The sequence below is a fragment of the Eptatretus burgeri genome, chromosome 4 (assembly GCF_056783735.1).
Source record: "Eptatretus burgeri isolate ZD-2024b chromosome 4, Ebu_testis_v1, whole genome shotgun sequence".
Lineage (NCBI taxonomy): Eukaryota > Metazoa > Chordata > Myxini > Myxiniformes > Myxinidae > Eptatretus > Eptatretus burgeri.
In genome coordinates, this window is record NC_140964.1 from 61705618 (window position 1) to 61731070 (window position 25453).

Genomic DNA, 25453 nt, shown 5'->3' on the forward strand with positions numbered 1-25453 from the left:
AATTATTGTGTGTAATCTTCTAAACACAATTTTATTTATTAATGAACACGGAAGTATTAGATCAAAATGGCGATGATTATTTTATGCTTAAAAATAAATCCTTCTTTGTCGAAACTAAATGTTTGAGATGTTTACAAAAATCATTTCAAGAAGAAAAAAAAGTTAGCTCCAGCGAACTATACCGCTGAGGTTGTTTGCATTGATCAAATACTCCCGAAGAGTACTTGACTGAATCGGGAATTGATTTTTAATTTTTTTTTTTCGTTGACCGATTTGAACGAAACTTGATACTGCACACCGCAGGCGAATGGTAAGTAAGGCGGGCCTAATTTTTTTGCGCTATCGTGTACCGTTTTGCCTGCATTTCGGGAACATACATACATACATACATACATACATACATACATACATACATACATACATATATTCAAGATGAGAGTTTTAGTAATATATAGATAACAAACTAATGGTAAAAGTTATGTAACCCTACAATGTCAATGTGTGTTCGTTCTGTGATTAGCAACTCCCTGGAAATATACGAAGTCCTTGCCCATGTGTAATAATAAAAAGGAAGCCTTCAAGTCGAGCCCGTATTGGAACGTGGCGAGTTGTCAGACTGTCTGTATCGAGTGAACAATCCAGTCGATAAGTATGTGCATTACGGCCATCAATGTGTGACACACTGTTTATTTAATCATGGGTCAAAAACGTCCATTAAGTGGTGCATGTGATGAAGAGCAGAATTTTAAAAAGTGAAGAAAGTGATGTCATTCGCAGAAAAAGTGAAAATATTAGATTGACTTGAGAGTAGTGCACGTGTTACTGTGTCGGTGAACGACTACAATGTCAATGAGTCCACTATTCGTTGCATTCGTCAATGTAATGATAAAATTAGGGCGAGATCAACATAATATATCTCCACAAAGGCGAGAGCACAACATAATAGATGTGAGGGATTTGTGAGTCACCTCTGGGAGATCGATTGGCTACCTCTGTGCCATGGCTTTGTTCAAGCAGAACTGACCGGGGCTACCCATCAACAGTACCCCAAGCAGTAAAGCCTTCTTATTGATGGTAAATCTTCCATATTTTATCTTATTTTACTCAATTGTTCTTATTTTTCAAATACATTTCTTTTTAATTATTATTTAGTTTTGATTTTTGGACTTATTTTGGGAGGCTGGAACGTATCTCATTGACATGTATGTTAAATAAACTGTTTGCCACTGCGATTTCGCCATTCATGGAAGTTTAGAGGAACATAACCCCAGCAGACGGCAAGGGTTTACTGTATATGTATGTATATGTACATAATTATATATATATATATATATATATATATATATATATATATATATATATATATATATATATATATATCTGAGTTCAAATCCCACTTTCTGTTCAATTAATACCAGGTGGGGTTGACTCTGCCTGTCATCCCTCCGAGGTCGGCAAAATGAGTGCCAGCTTGCTGTTATCCTGTGTCGAAGTGGTGACCCGTCTAGGATTGTGCCCAATAGATCAGGATGGAGACTGCTTCGGTAGCATCAACGCTCTGCACAGAGCATGATATGGATGGCTATGGTTGTATCCCCCAGCAGAAGTCGGGGGTTAAATCTTCTTCATTCTTCCCTGCTGCCTGGATCTATTGGGGATGCGCAGTCATGATTATAGTGCCAATTGGTTCCATGAGCCAGACCATTCCCACCACCCACTTCTCTTCCTCCCCCATGACAACATGTTGGATGTGAGGATTCTCTGGGTTACTCACAGAAGGTGGATAGCAACAACACATATTTCTATAAATTACATACTATTTCGATTATATATATATATATATATATATATATATATATATATATATATATATATATATATATATATATATATATATATATATATATATATATATATAAACACACACACACACACACACACACACACACACACACACACACTCATGGAAGTGGACACTTTGATACCTGGGAGGGCTCAATTCCACCTTCTGAAACCTGTGTATGAAGAAGTCGGTAGACTTCTTATGTAGAGATGGCATGAACACTCCATTGGCTTAATACAACATAAATACTCAAAAAAAATCGACCAATAAAAAAACTTGTGAACCTATAAATTACCGACCAGTCATCAGCGGAGAATTTCCCATCCAATAGCACTGATTAAACTTTGGAACATGGTCGCTGAACTCAAAAAATGAGACCCCAAAGTACTTCTTCCTTTTTTTCATTCTTTTTTTTCAATCTTATTTTTTTCTGACAAACTAACTCAAAATTGGTTTAAGCTACGAACTTGGCTTAAACACCAATTGACTGCATTTTATAGTGGAAAGGGGCAAAGTGATTGAAATTTTAATAGCATGAAAGGATTCCATGAAAAATACACAAAGCTGCATTCCTTTGCAAAGGAATAGGAAGTGACCAGAGGGGTGGGTGGGACTACGACTGACAATCAACGTGGTGTTGGCTTATTGGGTAGAGAGGTGGACTTGGGATCCTATGATCCTGAGTTAAAATCCCACTTGCTGTTCAATTAATACCAGGTGGGTTTGACTCTGCCTGTGATCCCTCCGATGTCGGCAAAATGAGTGCCAGCTTGCTGTTATCCTGTGTTGGAGTGGTGACCCATCCAGGATTGTGCCCAATAGACCAGGATGGAGACTGCTTCGGTAGCACCAACGCTCTGCACAGAGCATGATACGGACGGACGGACGGACCAATCATACCTATATGGGTGTGGTTAACGGTGGAATATCAGGGTTGTGTGTCTATAAAGTGCATATTCTGAAAACGTACTGCTAAGAATGCGTGTCTGTCAATAAAATATGTCCAAACAATACACATGCATGAAATATTGAATATGCTTCTTCGTGATGGTTGTATCCCCCAGCAGAAGTCAGGGGTTGAATCTTTTTCATTCTTCCCTGCTGCCTGGATCTATTGGGGATGCGCAGTCATGATTATAGTGCCAATTGGTTCCATGAGCCAGACCATTCCCACCACCCACTCCTCTTCCTCCCCCATCACAACCTGTTGGATGTGAGGATTCTCTGGATTACTCACAGGAGGTGGATAGCAACAACACACATATTTCTATAAATTACATACTATTTAGAGTGTTAGACAACCATTATTCAAAGAACGATGTAGGGATGGTTTCACGTGACAATTTCTTGTGACCATCCCTACTTTTTTTACATACTTTTTGGAGTAACATCCCTACATACTTTTTGCATTTTAAACTAAAACGGCTACTCGGTAGAGCACATTCCTCCGCCAGGCTGATTAGTTTACGATTTGCATCCCACTGAAAGCCCAGATCTGGATTCAGACCTGAACTAAAATCTAATCGGCTTGTTCTTGTCACCTAATCAACTCATCCACCAAGTTTTGTCCAGAACTTTTTCAGAAATCCTGCTGTATATCGTTTTTGGTCCTATCTCACAATGGTGAAAAATCACTTTAAAATTCTCGGATCCAGATCCAGATCCGATCCGGATTTTCACCAAAATCTAATCATTTCGTCGGTATCACATACCCAAACACTCCCACAACTTTTTGAGATATCCTGTTCACAAACAAACAAACAAAAACAGACAGACAGACAGACAGGGGTGAACACATAACCTCCATCCACCTTCGGTGGTGCAGGTAAAGATATGTATATTATTTGTGGAGATAACAACCACACACACACACACCACTTTTTTGGCAGCTGTTGTTCAATAATAGTGAGGCTGTCCTTTATCGTACTTTTTGAACACCCTCAGCATGTAGCTAGAGTACAGTCGTGTTTAGAAAACACAAAAATATTGTTCACGTTTGCTTAACACAGCATCTACTTATTACGTACTCATCGGAGAGCAAGTCAAATTAAAACTGAGTCGAAAAAGTGGAAGGAAATTATAACGGGAGAAACGGGAGTCAGAAAAGAAATCAATAAGTTTCTGCCATATTTGTGCACATAATAAATCGGTCGTCCTGGAATGAAATTTTGTGTGCACTCTTAACGCGGATCAAGATACATTTGTCGATAGTAAAGACGCGTCATCTCAAGTCATGATAGTCTGTGTACAAGCAATCCGTACAAAAGTTTATGTGGGTTGTGCACCCCCCCCCCCTCTCTCCCCAAACATGCTCCGATTCTTCAATCTGCTCTCCCTACCTCGTTCTCCCCCGAACCTCGTTTCCCTTTCACATTTCCAAACCTTCCTCCTCACCCTTTCCCTTTTAGTCTCCAAAATGGACCTCAATTAACACCTCCAACTCCTCAAACTGTGCAAGTCATATTTCGATTGTGCTTCATGGTGTTGCAGGCCATACTGTCAATGGCATAGTGTAAACCATTTGAATCGCATCGAAGACACGTTTCAAAAACGTTTCCTCCATCCAGGTGAACAAACTAGATATTTAGATCAACAGACAGGTCAATATTAAAAACAAATGAAACTTTTGTACTTTCATTCGTGCCAAATATATGTTTTATTTTCAAGATTTTGTTAAAAGAAGGGAAGAAGTTTAAAAAGTTGTCATATCTCTAAAAGCCGATCTTTAACTAACAGCGAGTTACTGGAACATCCGAGACCCCCTTTATTTATGTTACAAAGTACACCGCATAACGTGATGGATAACTTGAAATCGCAACTGTGCAAATTATGCAAATTGGCCGACTATACACGGTATGCTAATTTAGCATACACAAGCCTACAAACTAGAATATCCTGCACCACAGAACCCCACAAGAGCAGACACAAACTGCTTCATTCATTCCCGACTGAATGATTATTCTTACAAAAGAGAACTCCCCCCCCCACCCCACCCCACGTTTTACCCCCTGCTCCCCCCCTTCCATCAAACCCTTTTCTTTGTTTTGATTCAGAAGAACAAGCCACTTTGGTACTGGTTGCCAGGAAACCTGAAGAAAGTCTTATTCTGTCTGTGGTTCAAGATGGCTCCCCGAGGCTGGAGCGCAATGGCAGAAGGCAATGCCACGTCCGTATACCCAGGACATGCCAACCTGGTGAGGGCGACGGCAGCATGGAGTTCATGGCTCTGCCTCGCATCGTCCCTTGGCCAGACGTAGTGTCGATGTCCACTCGAGGTGGAATAGCTCAGAGGTTCTGACAGGTTCCAGGCAGGCGTGTTGTCACAATCTCTGACTGGGGTTGAATGGGTTTAAAGACAGGTGTGCATGGTGATTAATGTTGTGCACCAGCCTGGGTGAACGATATAAACAGAAAGTGTCTGTGCTTCTGATTTAGTCAATCGTGTAAAAGCAAACATGCCAAGTGATATAGAACATGGAGGCAATGTTGATACATAACTACTGATATCACATTCTCATAGGAGCAACAACAGTTATTGGAATAGAAAACGCGTCAACCCGATGCTTGTACATATATATATATATATATATATATATATATATATATATATATATACATATATATATATATATATATATATATATATATATATATATATATATATATATATATATATATATATATGTATATATATATATATATATATATATATATATATATATATATATATACACACAAGGTGACATCTATTTATGATGTACACAATTGAGCAGTTTTGCATCCATCCCCCCTTATCCCCATGACCCTTATCCCAATTCCCTTATCCCCGTGCTTTTCTTACTCTTACCCCATCTCCTTCGACTCCAACCTCTCCCATATTATCCTCCCTTATGTGAATTTAATTTTTTATCATTTTCCTCCCACATCCCAACTGATGCGTACATAATAAATATATGGCCCTGAATGAGGTAGGATTTGATGAGGGTACTTGCTCCAATTCGTAATATTATTTCCTATTCCATCTGACTTCTCCACCTCCTCCAGCCACCCCCTCCCCCACTCCTGCTGTTTGTGTATCCTTGTGTATCTGTTCCTTTTTGCTCCATTTTCGATACACTGACCTTTGGCACTCTCTTCTCTTCAATAAGCCTTGACCTTCACCTCTGTTTCAAAGAAAACATTTAAGTTGATATTGCATGTCGACAGGGCAGCCAACTTTATATCTCTTTTGCTTAGTGATGCAGTGCACGCGACAGATGGCATCTTGTAATCGAATCTGATTCCCAAAGGAATCGAAGCCCTGGACCACAGGAACGTAATTTTCCTTTTCACACCATTTTGGAATCTTGGATAATTTTGCATCCTATGCAAATATAACGAGGTATTTAGGTTCACTGGTTTCCGGCGCCCGCCATTTGTGCACCTATTAGGATCATGTTACCTGAACCACAATTCGACGAATCAGAGGAATGATTTATGTGCATCACTCGATATCCATTATTCATGCACAAAGAGCGATCTCATGGAATACCACAACAAGGTGGAGATGTAGTTCGGTATTTATGTGGTTCAATCCCGTCCGCCTTAAATAAATCCTTTAATGTTCACCTCTCATCACTTCATGAAACACAGGAAACCAGGTAAAACATATAGGAATTGCACATACACAAGTACCCAGAAAAATACAGGTACCCAGATAAAACACTTGTGCAGTTGTACATACACAGGTAGCAAGGCAAACCATTTATATAATTGCACATAAGCAGGGACACAGCTAGAATACAGGTACCCAAGCAAAAGGATTTTTGGTTCTTGGTCTGTGCACATTGGACATGAATCATGCAGTGCCTCCTTCCAGTTCATCAAAGCTAGGTTTTCCAGACCAGGTGCATCTGTTTTTCTGTTATATTTACCTCCACTATAAGGTGGACGGAGATTGTTTTCATGCAGCTCTGTCTGTCTGTCTGTCTGTCTGTCTGTGAGTAAGATATTTCAAAAAGTTGTGGATGGATTCAGCCAAAACTTAGTAGACAGGTTGGTTGTGTTGCGATAAGGATGAATTGATTTAATTTTGGTGAACATCCGGATCCGGACACTAGAGTTTTCAGTGATTCCTTCACCATTGAGAAATTGTGCCAAAAACTATATATAGCACGACATCGCAAAAAGTTGTGGTTGAGTTATGACAAATCGAGGTAGACAAGTTGGGTGTGTGACAAGAACAAATCGATTTGATTTTGGTCAAAATCTACATCTGGATCTATCCAGATACGATAAATTTTTTTAACGATTCTTCACCATTGAGAGACACAGCCAAAAACTATTTACTGCATAGCATGATGTTCCAAAACGTTATGGACGGATTCAGATGAAACGTGGTGGATGAGTTGAGTGTGTCACAAGGAAAAATTGATTCGATTTTGGTTTAGGTACGGATGCAGATCCTGCTTATCAGTATGATACAAAACGTAAACTGTTTGGCCTGGTGGATGGATGTGCTCTATCTATCCTGTGACATTCTAGTTTTGGCCCTATGTTGCTGTTTTCATCCAATTTTCCATGTTAAATTTTCCATGTTGTATTGTTAAATTTGCGTCTCTGTGGCACATGCCTACTCGCCCAGGCCTCAGTTAGTCAGCATGCAACTCTTTTTCAAACTCCGTTCACCCACCCGAGCCCACATCTTGCCATGTTTCCAGTTTTCCCTCTTGTCTATCCCACATGTCCTCCTCTACCCCTCATGCTTCCCCACATCTCTTATTTCTCCAAGTCTCAATCTATTTTGTCCTTCAACCCCACTGTTGGTATCCCCCCCCCCTATTTCTGCTGTTCCTTTTGTTCTGTTATGTCCTGATCCATTCTTTGTTTTAGCTCCTACATGAGCCTCAACTCATTCTCTACCCAGGCAAAATACTAATTTGCACACTTACAGGTAAACACACAAGTACCAATGTAAAACAAAAAAATGCACATATGCAGGATGGGTACGAGTGGGAAAATGCAAAATTGCACGTACAAAGGTATTCAAGTAAAACATACTTTTTAAATTGCACATACACAGGTATTCAGGTAAAACCTGCTTATACAATTGCACATGTACACAGGTAAAATTGAGACACGACTCGCATAAGACCAGAAGGTACATGACCACTTATGTCATCATAATAGTTGCAAACCAATTCGCTGGCAGACTCCCTCATGGTGAATCGCTGGCAGACTCCCTCATGGTGAATCGCTGGCAGACTGCTTCATGGTGATTCCCTGGCAGACTCCCTCATGGTGATTCCCTGGCAGACTCCCTAATGGTGAATCGCTGGCTGAATCCGTCATGGTGAATCACTGGCAGACTCCCTCATGGTGAATCCCTGGCAGACTCCCTCATGGTGAATCGCTGGCAGACTCCCTCATGGTGAATCGCTGGTGGACTCCCTAATGGTGAATCGCTGGCAGACTCCGTCATGGTGAATCACTGGCAGACTCCATCATGGTGAATTGCTGGCTGAATCCCTAATGGCGAATCGCTGGCAGACTCCCTAATGGTGAATCGCTGGCTGAATCCCAAATGGTGAGTCGCTGGCACACTCCCTAATGATGAATCTCTGGCTGAATCCCTAATGGCGAGTCGCGGGCAGACTCCCTAATGGAGAATCGCTGGCAGACTCCCAAATGGTGAGTCACTGGCAGACTCACTAATGGTGAATTGCAGGCAGACTCCCTAATGGTGAGTCGCTGGCAGACTCCCAAATGGTGAATCACTGGCAGACTCCCTAATGGTGAATCGCTGGCAGACTCCCGAATGGTGAATCACTGGCAGACTCCCTCATGGAGAATCGCTGGCAGACTTCCTCATGGTGAATCGCTGGCAGACTGTCTAATGGTGAATCGCTGGCAAAATCTCAACTGGTGAATCTCTGGCAGAAGCAGTACTGGTGAATTGCTGGCAGAATCTCTGGCAGAATCAGTCATAGCGAATCTCTGGCAGATTCCCTAATGATGAATCTCTGGCAGACTCCCTCATGGTGAATCACTGGCAGACTCCATCATGGTGAATCACTGACAGACTCCCTCATCGTGAATCGCTGGCAGACTCCCTCATGGTGAATCGCTAGCAGACCCCCTAATGGCGAATCGCTGCCAGACTCCCTAATAGTGAATCTCTGGCAGACTCCCTAATTGTGAATCTCTGGCAGACTCCCTAATTGTGAATCTCTGGCAGACTCCCTAATTGTGAATCTCTGGCAAACTCCCAAATTGTGAATCTCTGGCAGACTCCCTTAACATGAATCTCTGGCAGACTCCCCAACAGTGAATCTCGAGCAGACTCCCCAACAGCGAGTGACATCAACCGAGTGACCCTAAAATCGTATGCTATACAACGCTGATTCGTATCTCTTTGGGATTACAAGATTCATCCTATCAATTCGTATAGATCAGGCAGTTTTCTGAAATATCAAGCACATGGCATGAATTTTACCTGAATTACGACCACTCGAGGCACATGCTCCCTAAGGGGTGTTAGGTTATTATCTTTATTCAAATGTGTAATTCCAAAAACCTCTCCAAAATACCTCTCGTTGCATGATCAAAACACCTCACTGCACTGGGAAACGGGCCGGGAATACTGTACTGTAAAGGGTGGGGTCTTGTAATACCCTCTCCCACCTGGAGTGGCCAAACACGATACAGATTTACATAGATAATTTGTGCCCCCTCCACTCCCCCAAGATCACCGGCAAAGATAAAAATACCCCATTGCACTAATAGAGGTCATGCTGATCCTATGGAGCAAACCTGAGTGTATCAGCCCACAACTGTAGGAGGAGCACTGCAACACACACACACACACACACACACACACACACACACACACACACACACACACACACACACACACACACACACACACACACACACACACACACACACACACACACACACACGGTCCGTGAATTAGAGTAAGGATTACCAAGATGGCAAACACTAAAGACAAGAATAGCGTTTAAACTGAAAACAGTAGGCCTGTGTGTGTGTGTTGTCCTCATCACTTATCGACACAAAGGTGCCCTGATAAAGACGGTTTCTCGCATTTCTACCTCGAAGTTTTACTCTACCTGCTGAGACTTGTTTCCCTTTCACCTGCAATTCCTCCCATCGTGCCCATCTGGCAAAATAATGGTCTTGTCCCACTGTTTTTCCTTATGCCCCGCTTTGTGTCTGTTGACATTTTACGATTTGTTAGTCTGTTATTCCATGGTCCTCGATACCTGTACGTAAAAAGAGGTAACTAGCAGGTATACTGTGCACACAACACGATGGACTGAAAAACCTCGAACTATAGGAATACAAAAGGAAACTCCTTGCTTCAAGTTCGTCAAGGAAACTTCAATATTCCCAGATTATTTGGACTCAGAAGGTTCCAAAAGTGACAGATGTTCAGTTTCAGTGAAAGTAAACTCGATAGCATTTGTTTTTTTTTCTTGACTTCGACAGAGGGTCCAAATGCAACAGACAGGTGAAGATTACTGTGAAGCCTTTTTGATGTTCAGCTCAGTGAACTTGTTCATAGAATTGAAACAACCTTCACCTGTTTCCCTCGAGGAGGAATCGATTGTAGATGTAACCGTTTGAAGCGATTTCACCAAACAAACTCGATGCCTCCAGGGAAGAACAAGGCGCTTTATGTACAAACTCTGTTAGCTAAAAACGTCTGTAATGACTCCAAATTCATGAGTCATTCTGGCCTTGTACATCGCCGGGAAATGAACAAAACCTGTGGAGTTACGTACCATGAAGAAATCTGATATAGCGAACATAAGCGATTATCGAGGTTGCCAGTAAGTTTCTTTATTCATTTTGAACACGTCGATCTAACTAGGTGGTATGAACCTGTGGTCCACAGATGCCTCGGGGTCCACAAGGCCATCAGGGAGAATCCAGAAAGGGGAGGGGGGTGGTGGTGCTGGTGGTGGTAGGGAGTTTGGGGAAGGGAGGTGTGTTGTATAAAAGGAAAACTTGTAAATGTTTTATCTGAGTATGTGTATGTGCAATTTTTTTTTGTTTTACCTCGCAACTTATGTATATATCCACAATTGTATAAGTGTATTTTACCTGAATACCTGTATGTGAAATTTTATATTTTACCTGGGTACCTGCAAAGGTGACATTCGCAATGAGCCAAATGACGTCACACTGAATCGTCACACGTCAGAGGTAACTATTCGTTGAAGGCCTTTACTCATCCGGGATGTCATCGTTTTGGCTGGGAAGTATCAGCGATGGATATCTGGCTCAAAATAGGCTCAGCAAACAGGAAAGTGAGTTATAATAACGACAGTCGGATGAATCACAATGGTAGTTGTACATGGTGGTCTGCAGAATTTTTTTGGAGGTTCAGAGGAGGTCAGTCCTGACACCCATAAAAGGTTGGGAACCACCAGTCGAACTTTCACCGAGTCCATCACAGGTATAACAGAGCAATCTGCTGGAGAGTTACTCTCACCGAAGGAAGACCGTCTATCCAATGTGTACCAGAGCAGCTCAACTGGTAGTGGGATTGCCATTGGGTTGAGCACACTCGGAGGGGTCCGCACATGGTTTTATATTGTGGAAAACCATCTGGTGAAAATCATCAAAACTTCTTAGAAACAACCGAATTAAAAGATATTATTTCCAGCCACCTGAATCAAGTTGATTGCAGATAATACGAGTGTTTCATTCTGAGTTTAATTAATCTGGCCTCAATTATATAATCTTGATTACCCACTAATGATACTAATTGCTGTAAATAATGTGTAAAACCTTTATACGAAACGATGTGCCGTTAAATCCTGCTTTTTCATTTTAACAAAACTTTTGTTTTCAGAATCAAATGTTCAAATGGGATTTCTATCAATGATGTTAGCCTCAAAGGAATTCATCGCAGCATTGAACACTTTTGTAGAGCCACAGCAGCTCAAATGGAACGTTCAATACCATCACAAACAAGTGACCATTTCCAAGTGGAAGATTTCCTTTGTTAAAATGAGAAATCAGCAAATACTATGACATACGATGGCCTGCAATTACACACACATTCGTGACATATTCAGTAAGGTAATACAAAACAGTTGGATAGATTACACAGGAGGATGGCAGACTCCATAATGCATCCACCCACCCCCTTTGCAGAGGACCGTAATCCCATGTCTTACATATGTCAAGATTGATGACAGTGCAAACAAGATTGGGAAAACGTTTCTTTAAAACCCATGGGATTGCTTGAGTTGGAAGTTAATTTGTTGTGCAGGCATTTTAATTGACATGTATATAAGTCCTACGGATATATAGTTTTGGAACCACAACCAGGTATTGAAGAGCAGGTGGTGTCCAGGCTCTCATACATGTCAAAGTGATGTGCTGCACGAGGGCGTTCAAAAAGAAGTCGGAACGAAATACATCAATCCAAGAAACGCCACTTATAAGCACATACAGGAACACACACACATATATATATATATATATATATATATATATATATATATATATATATATATATATATATATATCGTATATAGTCGCGGACTGCTCGGTTAAGTTTAATCCCCCGACCCAAATTGTGGTGACGAGTGGTTAACACCGCCAACCTGGATAGCCGAGCATTCCTGAGGAGGCAGACACGTTGATCCTCAGAGATTGCAATGCGTGCATGAGGGGCGGGGTGCGGCTCTGGCGGAGCGCAGGAGGCACAGATAGATGCACAGAACGGGGGTTTATACTCGAACGCCACGACAAATACACGGCCACATCAATTTAAAATTAATGTGGGATTTTAATGGCAATTTAAATATGAATTTGTTCTGCAGGCATTTTAATTGACATGTATATAGGTCCTACGGATATTTAATTTTGGAACCACAACCAGGTAATGAAGAACACGTGGTGTCCAGGCTCTCAGGCACCGAGCCGACTGGGAATCCTCCGTCATGCAAAGTCCTTCCTCTGCCCACCTGAGCTCCTGGCCACACACAAAGCTTTCGTCTGCAGCCCGATGGAGTACTGCTCCCCCCTCTTGGCCGGTGCTCCTGCCTCTCACCTTTCTCGGCTTCACGCTGTGGAAACCAAGGTATTTCGGATCATTAGTATCTCCCGCGATGAGGCCAAGTCCTTGAGCCTCTCACTCTCTCACCGTAGGCAGGTCAGTGGTCTTTCTGTCTTCTACCGTCTCCTCTCCAGTCTCCCCCCCCCCCCACCTCGGCTCTGTTTGCGATTTGTTCCCACCACATTTCCACAGGGCGCTCAAGGTCCGCCAACAAACCCCCTTCTGGTGAAACTACCAAAATTACAAATCACTGCTCACCTTCACTCTTTCATTCCTCTTTATTCCTGTCCTTGGAATAAACTCCCTCACTCTGTTCAATCCCAATCTTCCCTCCAGACCTTCAAAACGGCTGTTCACCACCACCTCTTATCGTCCCCCCATCCAAATCCTTGATCTTTTCTACCCCCATTAATCCACCCCAAACCCACCTTCTTCAAATTCCCTGCTTTCCTTCCTGAAAGTCCCTGTAGTGTCCATCTTGTTTACCCTGTGTACACTGCCCCATCCCTATCCCTTCCACAGATCTCCTAATGTTTCTGTTCCCCACTGTTTTGTGCTTCCCTCTCCCGCCCTTCTTGTCTCTGGCTCCTTTTACTGTACGTTTTGTGTGTTCGTTCTTATACGAGCCTCGACAATGTATACAAAAAAAATAGAGGTAGACTTGGATAAATAAGGGATGTGGGAAAGAATGAGGGGAGAGGTAGGGGAGGACACAGGGGGTGAAGAAGATGGATCCAGCCACAAACTCTCAATCACAGAAGTGGAAGGAAAAACTGGAAACCCAGAAATAGGTGTGCTTGGGGAGGGTTAATGTGGGCAAGAAAGCTCATGGTTGTGGATGGGGGATGATCTGAGATGGTGGTTAACAGCTGTCTTTATTAAAGCCCTGTAGGGAAGAATGAGATTGAAGAGTATATGGAAGTTGGTTCTACAGGTGGGGAAAAAGAGGAACAAATGAGTGGAGGTGAGCAGTGATTTTGGATTTTAAAAGTTTCACTCGAAAGGAGTTTATGGCATACTGAATATGCCCTGCTGCAGAAACCTTGGGTGGGGGACTGGGGAGCAGAGTACTGAATGGGCAGTGGATGCAAGACCAGGAAAGAGGCGGTCGAAGACAGAGACCACCAACATGTCTGCGATGTAAAAGTGATAGGCCCAGAGACTCACTTTCACACAGGAGATGCAAATGATTTTGAATGTCTTGGTTTCCACGACGTCAAGCTGACCAAGGTGTGAGGTAGGGGTGCCAGCCTTGAGGGGAAAGCAGTACTCTATCAAGCAGTGGTTGAATGCCTTGTTGGTGGAGTTCAAGGGTGTCAAGAAGGACTTTGCATGACAGAGGATGCCCAGTCTGCAGCTGGCTTTGAAGCCCAACCTACATACAGTATGTATCTTGTCCAATCAAGATCATGATGGTGGAGTCCAATCTGCAGTTGATGGTGAGGCACAAAACTTTGAGTGACTGAACTTCTTCAAGATGATTATAAAGGAAGTTAGATTTGGAGTTGGGGGGGGCAGAGAGGTGGGGGGAGGTTGCCAGATGGTCCTTTCGGAGAGAGATAGTGAGAGTGTGAGATTTGTCAGGATTGAAAGACATATTCCAAGTGTGTTCCTCAGCTTGTGATTTGGTCAAGGTCTGAAGATAGGGAAGAGGCTGCTCCCCATCTATCTGAAGGATGAGCGATGTCATGACAGAGGGTGGAGTCATTAAATGGCACAGCAAATAGATAAAAGATGATTTTCCAGTGAGAGAGATCGTTGATGAAGATTAGAATTAGGAATAGGTCTGGGCCCAGAATGCTGCCTTGGGCCACTCCAGCCTTGACTGGAAGAGGGGTAAGAGTATTCCATTGAGTGTGACACATTGGCTATGAGAGTAGAGGAAGTCAGTATCCAAAGAGTGGAGTTAGCCTTGGATGCCAAAGGCATATAGCTTGGAGAGCAGGGTGGGGAGCCAGACTGAATTTAATGCTTGAGATATTTCCAGAGACGAACCTATTCTCATGTTTGACATTGAGGGCTTCCATCCATTGTTGGGTGAGTAGAAACAGCATGTCCAAGGTAGAGTGACCTGTTCCGAATCCAAACTGTTGATCTAAGATGAGGTTGTTGGAGAAAAGGTAGGATTTCATATCAACTGCGATGATGAATTCCATGACCTTGCTGATGAGTAGAAGTAACTTGGTAGGTCTGGAGTTAAAGGGATCCATTTTCATATGATGTTTATGTAAGGCAGTGATATCGGCTAGCTTGCAAGTAAATGGAAGATGACCTGGGGCAAATGATAAGGTGAACAGAGGAGAAAGATGATGTTTTTCCCCTTTCATCTATATTAGACTTCTCTGAGTAGCAACATCATCAACTTGTTTTAAGTATTGTCTTGTACTGTTATAGGCTACAAAAAAACAAAATCAAATGTAGTGACTAGATTTACAAATAAGGAGAATTCTATTCTCAGAAGAAATACATATACAGCAATGCCTGCAAAAGTATTCACCCTTTTGGTGAAGTACTTGGTACTTGGTGAAAGAACTTTTGCAGCAATGACTGCTATGAATCTCTTTTGGGGTAGGTTTCTACCAGCTTTGCATAGTGAGATGCTGAAATATTTGCCCATTCTTCACGTGAAAATTGCTCTAGTTCTGCCAAGTTTGATGGAGATTGTCGATGGACTGCAATCTTCAAACCTCGCCAAAAATGTTCAATTTGGATAAAGTCAAGACTTTGACTGGTCCAATCAAAAACATTTATTTTCTTCTTATTCAGCCACTCCAGTGTGGCTTTGGCTTTGCACTTCAGTTCATTGTCCTGCTGAAATATGAATCTCCTACCTGCTGAATCAGATTCATGGCTGACTCAAGCAGGTTTTCATCAAGGTTTCTCCTACACTTTACACCATACATTGACCCTTCAACACTGACAAACTTGTCAGTCCCTGCTGATGAAAAGCAGCCCCAAACCATGATACTGCCACAATCATGCTTGACAGTAGGGATGGTGTATTCAGGGTGATGTGCAGTGTTAGGCTTGCATCAGACATAACGCTTTAAATTTAGAGCAAAAAGTTCAATTGTTGTCTCGTCTGATTACAAACCATTCTCCACATGCCTGCCATATCATTAAGATGCTTTTTCACAAACATCATACGAGCTTTTAGATGCATCTTCTTCAGTCATGGCTTCTTTATTCCCAACTGTTCAAGAGGCTAGCATTGTGAAGGGAAAGGGATATTGTTGATTGATGAACACTGAACCTCATCTCTGACATAGAGCCTTACAGAGCTTTCAAAGTCATTGCTGGATTTACAGTGGCATCCCAAACCATTTCCTGCTTGCCTGACTGCTGAGTTTGTATGGGAGACCTGACCTGTGTACAGTCTGGGTGGTATAATACATCTTCCACTTCTTCATGATGTATTTTACTGTACTCAAAGGGATAATGAGTGACTTTGAAATCTTATAACCCTCTCCTGAATGGTGCTTCTCCACCACTATATGTCTGACTTGTTTGGAAAGCTCCTTGGTCTTCATGCTTGCCTTGTTGTTTGACCGAATGAGTTGCACCTTAAAACTCCTTTGACAAGTGTGGGAGCTTAATTTTTAAGTTAAACCACTGATTACACATAGTTGAAACCTATTTCAGTTATTTTGTCACCTTTCAAACAAATAATTTGCTGGTAAAGTGATTACGGCTTAAATTATGCAAAGGGTTTGAATACTTCTGGAAATGAGAATCATCTGATTTTCTCTTAATCTAACTTCTTAACATTTTATCTGCATTTTATCTGATTTATCACTTGGTGTAGTTTGTGAAGACTCAACATATTAAGTTTGATTTGAAAGCATCATAAAATAATCTCAGGAGGCATAAAACTGTGAACACTTTTGATGGGGGGGGGGGAGGGTGAATACTTTTGTGGGACACTGTTTGACATGTTACATGTTTTTCAAAAAGTAAACTTCTGAGGAGGAGAATTTGGATTTGATATAAAAGAAAAAGTAAAACAAGTGTTAAAAATACCACAAATGATTATTGATATTAAATTGCAAAATAAATAAACAAGAGGAATCAGTTACAAGGAATGAATAAGATGAATGATTAAAAGGTCATGTGAATCATTTTAAAAAAGCTATAAAATATTTCCATGGGTCGGGTGGCGATTTGGAAGAAGGAGGAGGGTGGAGGGAGAGAGTAAGCTTTTTTTTGGGGGGGGGGAATGAGGGTGAAAGCTTGGGCGGGGTAGGGAGGAGGTTTGGGAGTAGGGGTGGGGGAGGAGGTATGGGGCGGGGGAGGAGGTAAGGGGCGGGGGAGGAGGTAAGGGGTGGAGGTGAAGGCGGTGGTCTGTGTCCTAAAAACTATTTAGATGACACACGTGTCACACCATACGTACAAAGCCATAAGGTGATATCTATGGTCAGAATCCGTGGACCGTCGTGTCGAAATAGTCATTAAATATATGAAGTGTAATCATTGAACTATAAGTTTAAGAAACCCCACCCCAAATGAACGAGTACTAATTTTCAGAGATTGAACAGAAGATAACAGGTTTTTACAATAATTTGTTAGTCTGTCGTGATAATGCCGGGCCTTACCACCCTGGCCACAGCTGCTGATTACCCTGCCTCGGCAGACGTCCAACCGCCCTTCCCTCGCTGGTGATGGCTCCATTTCCACCATGGTTCGTGGTTATATGGCGCCGTTCTGAGCTACTGGAAGTTCCCGAGAGAGATCCATCATCGGGACTGGGCCGACGGGTGTTTGGATGGTTCTGGGTGGTGTCTGCGAGGGCATGTCGGTATGAGTCACGAAGGTAACGGTGTAACAGGCTGTTCTTGAACTTCCTTGGGAAAGCCGGTTCGCATCTCTGTCGGTTGACGTTCTCAACAGTCAACGCCGTGTCGATGCCTCCGCCTGACTCAGGAGACTGTTCCATTGGTGCTTCGTCGGTCTCTTCATCACCGCATAGCCTTTCACCTGAAGAATCAAACACGGGTGAAACAAGTTAATACGAAGTTCATGATAGTCATTATTGTTGATGTGAGATAGATATACACACATATATATATATATATATATATATATATATATATATATATATATATATATATATATATATATATATATATATATATATAAATATTTGTTAAAGAAGAAGAAGGTGCTTCCAACCAAAAGTAAAAAAGTAGATCGACTACGGCGAAATATTGCCTGAAACTGGGTCTACCCTCGCTTTTTTTGCTAAAATTAGCTCAAAAAAAAATATATATATATATATATAGTTGTGGGCTGGAGGTCTGGTGGCGAGAACGACCACAAGGAGGGGAAAGCTTGCGTCGTCTCCCACCAAACTCCCTAGAATTGTAGGTCGTTGCTCGGATAACTCCGCGAGACGGCGCGTCGTTTAACTGACCGTAGAATGCCAATATCTTGACTGCGTGGCGTAGTGTTGTTTTGTCTAGATCCAATGTAGCAAAGTAACCACGCGATCTCGGCTACCGGGGGATTCATGCCCTCGGAACGCCTGGGCGAACCGAATTCACTCTACCAGCAGCGGTAAAATTAACCAACCGACTACCACTCTGCCACCCACCTTTCCGGCTCGGATGCAGTTGAGCGGGCCTGCCCAGGACGTCCCGGCACAATTGTCCGATTACTAGGGATAAAACCCCACCTAAACTCAGATCCGAACCATGCTGGACCAATGCAAGATGCAACGGAAACAGACTGGGAACATTTCTGTGATGATTTATTTACAGTAAATGAGGACACAAAGCAAGACTTAACGCGAATATGCAAGAAAGGAATATTTACAATGATCCAAAAACACTTACTCAGTTCTACTTAGACGGGCCCACACGCAGACACACAAATAAATGAAAATAAACCCAGAGTTCTTTATTGGACCCTCGCAGCCGAGGAGAGAGACGAGCTGGGGGTCAGAGTCCAGCTGGGTACCTGATCGTCAGAGGAAGGGGGTGCTCCGTGGTGCGGCAGCTGACAACGGTCGTTGGTTTGGTCCCCAGTCACACGTGTGGGACTCATTGTTCGTGGCGGATCTTGGGTGGTGAATAGCGGGGTCCACGGAGGGGGGTCCGGGTCGCTCTTTCCTTTGCTTGTGGAGGGCCAGCAGAGACATGTTCGCCACCTTCACGACCTTCTGCTCAACCCTTCGCTTCAAAAGAACTGCACGCTCAACAACAACCCTGTCGAAAACCTCCGAACAACCTTCGTAACAACCCGTTCATAGCAACCCCCAAAAAACCACCACTCAGAGAGTGCTCGGGAATTTATGGACCTCCCTCAATGGGGTGGGGCTCGCTCGAACAGACCTCACTCCCCAGCCTGATTGGGCAGGCTCCCATGGACTCGTCCTTCCTGGGCGGGGTTTTGGCCCCTGCCGGGAAACCCCACCCACTCTTCCACGCGGGTTCATACTTGTCGAGCAACAGTATCAATGTTGCAAAGGTCGTCGTGAAAAAGTTACAACGTTTATGATTGCCGAGAAACCGGAACTGCGAGATATTGCCTTGGCACATCAGGGAGCGAGAAGGCAGCTGCTTGCTGGTGGATGGTGATGGGCCGAGGGGTCATGCAGATGGGATGGTTGTGAGATGGCTTGTGAGATGTAATAACCTAACGAAAAGAAATCGCAACGCATGCCTTTGATTCTCCCACGAGACAAAAGGAAGGGGATCTGACAACACACATACTTAACGACATAACTGACTTTTGGGACATCTGTATGTTGAATGCATTTGGTTTCCAGATCCGTAACAATATATATATATATATATATATATATATATATATATATATATATATATATATATGTAGACATGTATGTTTATATACATATATATATATATATATATATATATATATGTAGACATGTATGTTTATATACATACATATATATATATATATATATATATGTATACATGTATGTTTATATACATACATTATATATATATATATATATATATATATGTATACATGTATGTTTATATACATACATATATATATATATATATGTATACATGTATGTTTATATACATACATATATATATATATATATATATATATATATATATATATATATATATATCTTCTTCTTTCGGCTGCTCCTGTTAGGGGTCGCCACAGCGGATCAACCGTCTCCATTTCGCTCTATCCATCACAACTTCCATTGACACTCCAACCACCCGCATGTCTGCCCTCACCACGTCCATGAACCTCTTCTTTGGCCTTCCTCTTCTCCTCCTGCCTGGCGGCTCCATCTTCAGCATCCTTCTCTCGATATACTCCGCTTCCCTCCTGTGCACATGTCCAAACCATCTCAATCTCGCCTCTCTCATTTTGTCTCCAAACCGTGCTACCTGTGCAGTCCCTCTAATATACTCATTCCTTATCCTGTCCATCCTTGTCACTCCCAATGAGAATCGCAGCATCTTTAACTCTGCCACCTCCCGCTCCGCTTCCTGTCTTTTTGTTAGTGCCACCGCCTACAAACCATACAACATAGCTGGTCTCACTCCCGTCTTATATACTTTCCCCTTAACTCTTGCAGCTACCCTTCTGTCACAAATCACTCCTGCAACTCTTCTCCACCCACTCCATCCTGCCTGCACTCTCTTTTTCACTTCTGTCCCACACTCTCCGTTACTTTGGACAGTTGATCCCAAGTATTTGAAGCCATCCACCTTCCCCACCTCAACTCCTTGCAACCACACCATACCACCACCCTCCCTCTCATTTACGCACATGTACTACGTCTTACTCCTACTGACTATCATTCTCCTTCTTTCCAGTGCGTACCTCCACCTCTCAAGGCTCGCCTCAGCCTGCTCCCTACTCTCCCTACAGTTCATGATGTCATCCGCGAACATAATAGTCCATGGAGATTCCAGTTTGATCTCGTCCGTCAACCTGTCCATCACCATTGCAAACAGGAAAGGGCTCAGAGTCGATCCTTGGTGCAATCCCACTTTTACCTTAAACCGGTCCGTCATTCCTACCGCACACCTCACCGCTGTCACACTGTCCTCATACATATCCTGCACGATCCTCACATACTTCTCCACCACTCCCGACTTCCTCATACAATACCACAACTCCTCTCTTGGCACCCTATCATAAGCTTTCTCTAAATCCACAAACACACAATGTAACTCCTTCTGGCCTTCCCTATAATTCTCCATCAACATTCTCAAAGCAAACCGCATCAGTGGTGCTCTTTCCTGGCATAAACCCATATTGCTGCTCACATATCGTCACCTCTCTTCTCAACCTAGCTTCCACTACTCTTTCCCACAACTTCATGGTGTGGCTTAACAACTTTATCCCTCTGTAATTTCCACTGCTCTGCACATCACCCTTGTTCTTGAAATTCGGAACCAGTACACTTAATCTCCACTCCTCCGGCATCCTATCACTTTCCAAGATTTTATTAAACAATCTGGTTAACAACCCCACTGCCATCTCTCCTAAGGACTTCCATGCCTCCACTGGTATGTCATCCGGGCCAACCGCCTTTCCACTTTTCATCTTCTAAATAGCAGTCCTCACTTCATCCTTACTGATCCACCCCACTTCCTGATTCACTATCTCCATCTCTTCCATCTCTCTCTCTCTCTCTCTCTCTCTCTCTCTCTCTCTCTCTCTCTCTCTCTCTCTCTCTCTCTCTCTCTCTCTCTCTCTCTCTCTCTCTCTCTCTCTCTCTCTCTTTCTCTTTCTCTTTCTCTTTCTCTTTCTCTTTCTCTTTCTCTTTCTCTTTCTCTTTCTCTTTCTCTTTCTCTTTCTCTTTCTCTTTCTCTCTCTCATTTTCTTCATTCATCAGCTCCTCAAAGTACTCCATCCACCTTCTCAACACACTCTCCTCGCTCGTCAGCACATTCCCATTTACGTCCTTTATCACCCTAACCTGCAGCACATCCTTCCCAGCTCGGTCCCTCTGTCTTGCCAATCGATATAAATCCTTTTCCCCTTCTTTTGTATCCAACTTCTCATACAGCTCGTCATATGCCTTTTTCTTTGCTTTTGCCACCTCTCTCTTTGCCTTTCGCCGCCACTCCTTGTACTCCTGCCTACTTTCTTCATCTCTCTGACTATCCCACTTCTTTATCGCCAAGCCCTTCTTCCTTATACTTTCCTGTTCTTCCTCGTTCCACCACCAAGTCTGCTTATCTTCCTTCCTCTGTCCAGATGTCACACCAAGTACCTTCCTAGCTATCTCCCTCACCACTTCTGCTGTAGTTGCCCAATCATCCCACCCATCGTTACCACCATCCAACACCTGTCTCGCCTCCTCCCTAAATTCCACGCAACAGTCTTCCTCCTTCAGCTTCCACCATCTGGTCCTTGGTTCAGCCCTCACTCTCTTCCTCAACCTCACCTCCAAAATCATCCTACAGACCACCAATCGATGCTGTCGAGCTACACTCTCCCCTGCCACCACCTTACCGTCTCTAATCTCTTTCAGGTTGCATCTCCTGCTGAAGATGTAATCCACCTGTGTGCACTTTCCTCCACTCTTGTATGTCACCCTGTGTTCCTCCTTCTTCTTGAAATACATATTTACCACTGCCATTTCCATTCTTTTTGCAAACTCTACCACCATTTGCCCTTCCACATTTCTCTTGTTGAGACCGTACCTACCCATCACCTCCTCATCCTCTTTATTCCCTTCCCCAACATGTCCATTGAAATCTGCTCCAATCACCACTCTTTCATCCTTGGATACACTCTCCACCACTTCATCTAACTCACTCCAGAAATCTTCTTTATATTCCATCTCACACCCCATATGTGGGGCATATGCACTGATGACATTCATCATTACCCCTTCAATTTCCAACTTCACACTCATCACTCGGTCAGACACTATCCTCACCTCCAATACCCTCTTGACATAATCTTCCTTCAGGATTACCCCGACACCATTTCTTCTCCCACCCACACCATGGTAGAACAGTTTGAAACCACCTCCAATGCTCCGAGCCTTACTCCTCATCCACTTGGTCTCTTGTACACACAGTATGTCCACCTTTCTTCTCTCCATCATATCAGCCAACTCTCGCCCTTTGCCAGTCATCGTCCCAACATTCAGAGTTCCAACTCCAACCTCCACACTTCTACCATTCCCCCTCTCCCACTGCCTCCGGACTCGCCTTCCCCGTCTCCTTCTCCTCCCTTGCTCAGCAGTAGCACAATTTCCACTGGTACCCTGCTGACCACCGGTACCGCTGGCGGTCGTTGGTAACCCGGGCCTCGACCGATCCAGTATGGAAATTCGTTTTGTTATCGGCATAATGATTTGGCATAGGTTTTTACGCCGGATGCCCTTCCTGACGCAACCCTGGTCGCCTCTTACGACACACAGGGATATGGTACACCTATTCTAACCCGGTCATACACCGGGCCCAGTACACTGGTACTCATTTCGCTGACCTCGGAAGGATGACAGGCTGAGTCAACCCTCTGGTGTTATACGACTTGGTACATATATATATATATACATACACACACACACACATATATATATATATATATATACATACACACATGTATATATATGTATACATACATACATACACACACACACACACACACACACATATATATATATATATATATATATATATATATATATATTCAGTGGCCCAACGGGGCTTGAACTCAGGACCTTTTGGGTCACAAGCCGCTGCCCAAACCACTGCGCCAACACCAGGCTTATATATCTTCTTCTTATTCTTCTTCCGGCTGCTCCCGTTAGGGGTCGTCACAGCGGATCATCCATGTGATCCGCATAGTGACTTGGCACATGTTTTACACCGGATGCCCTTCCTGATGCAACCCTGATCGCCTCTTGCGACACAGGGATCTGGTATACCTATTTTAACCGGGGTATACACCGGCCCAGTACACTGGTACTCATTCCGCCGGCCTCGGAAGGATGACAGGCTGAGTCAACCCCCTGGTGTATTAATTCAGTGTCCCAACGGGGCTTGAACTCAGGACCTTTTGGATCCCAAGCCGCTGCCCTAACCACTGCACTAACACTAGGCATCCCAGGTGTGTATATATATATATATATATATATATATATATATATATATATATATATATATATATATATATATATATATATATATATATATATATATATATATATATATATATATATATATATATATATATATATATATATATATGAGCAGGGATACCCGTGTTCCCCACAGGAATCCCGTGGATGACGGCGGGTCTGAAGGAGTGTATGTCACAGTTAATTGTAAAATTGTAGAGGTTGCCACCATTATTATTTTTTTTCATCACCACTATAATATTATATTTTCCCCGCCTTGTTTTATATGCAGAAGACTCGAGTTCTAAAATGTTAAGATTTATTGCCGCATCAGATAAAAAACCATAATGCCTCAACAATGTGAGGCTGGTTTCATGTCATCTTTTGCGACTTAATTAATTCTCATTCTCTAGCAAATTCTGTTGGTCCCATTTCAATCGGTTGAACTTGAAAAAATTAACGTTACACAATCAGGTAATGACGTCATAATTCGGAAACCGGGAAGTCGGAAGTCATTGTCTTCAATTGACTGTAGCATTATTTTTTCATTCTACTGCAAATGGCGTTGGCCTCATGTCAATCGGCTGAACTTGAAAAATTAACGTTACGAAATCAGGTGATGACGTCATAATTCGGAGACCGGAAGTCGGAAGTACAATTTTTTTACATTGGGATACTTCCGGGTACATGTTCTGTTAGCATGTGAAGTTTGGTGAGGATCACTCCAGAACTTTTCGCGTGCATAGGTCACAGAGAAACACACACAGACACACAGACAGACACACTTTCAAATATATATATATATATATATATATATATATATATATATATATATATATATATATATATATATATATATTACGGATATACTTCTTCTTTCGGCTGCTCCAGTTAGGGGTCGCCACAGCGGATCATCCGTTATGATCCTCATACGGATTTGGCATAGGTTTTACGCCGGATGCCCTTCCTGACGCAACCCTGGTCGCCTCTTTCATTTTTTGTGGTTGCCTCTTTCACAGGGATAATGATTGGGTTTGCCATGATTCCAGGCTGCCCTACAGCCTCTCATGGCGCGGCCCAGTGCAGAGCTCCCATCCTCAAGCGATCCTCCAACCCAAGCCTCCGAGTAGCCGGATTTCAGGCACACGCTACTACGCCCGGTTATATAAATATTACATATATACCTTGGTTAATATCTATGACATATATGTAATTGTTAATTTGAATTCGATTTTGACGTCATACCAATGGCTGCAATTTGTGGGTTTTTCTTTCATTGAACGTCTCTTCATTCTCTGCTGTGATAAAGTCGATATTAAATTATTCAGCTTTAGAATCATTGTAAATCATCCAACAATGTTACTTTTATCATTATTAGCATATAAGACCCGTTGCTTTGCTGATGGGAATACCAATCTTTGCTGCGATTGCAAATCGGTGGGGCAAGAACAAA

General features: G+C 42.8%; 1 protein-coding gene across 2 annotated transcripts in view; it reads right to left on the reverse strand.

The window, feature by feature from the left end:
* Positions 1-4868: 4868 nt before the first annotated feature.
* LOC147028189 (uncharacterized) overlaps positions 4869-25453 on the reverse strand; it is a 120991-nt gene continuing 100406 nt past the window's right edge. For both annotated transcript variants that reach the window (XM_085878334.1, XM_085878335.1), the window contains exons 5-6: positions 17538-17894; positions 4869-5176 (exon numbers count right to left, since the gene is read on the reverse strand). In XM_085878334.1, coding sequence (XP_085734460.1) covers positions 4893-5176; positions 17538-17894 — 641 coding nt within the window. In that variant the 3' untranslated portion in view covers positions 4869-4892. The remainder of the gene's footprint in view (positions 5177-17537; positions 17895-25453) is intronic.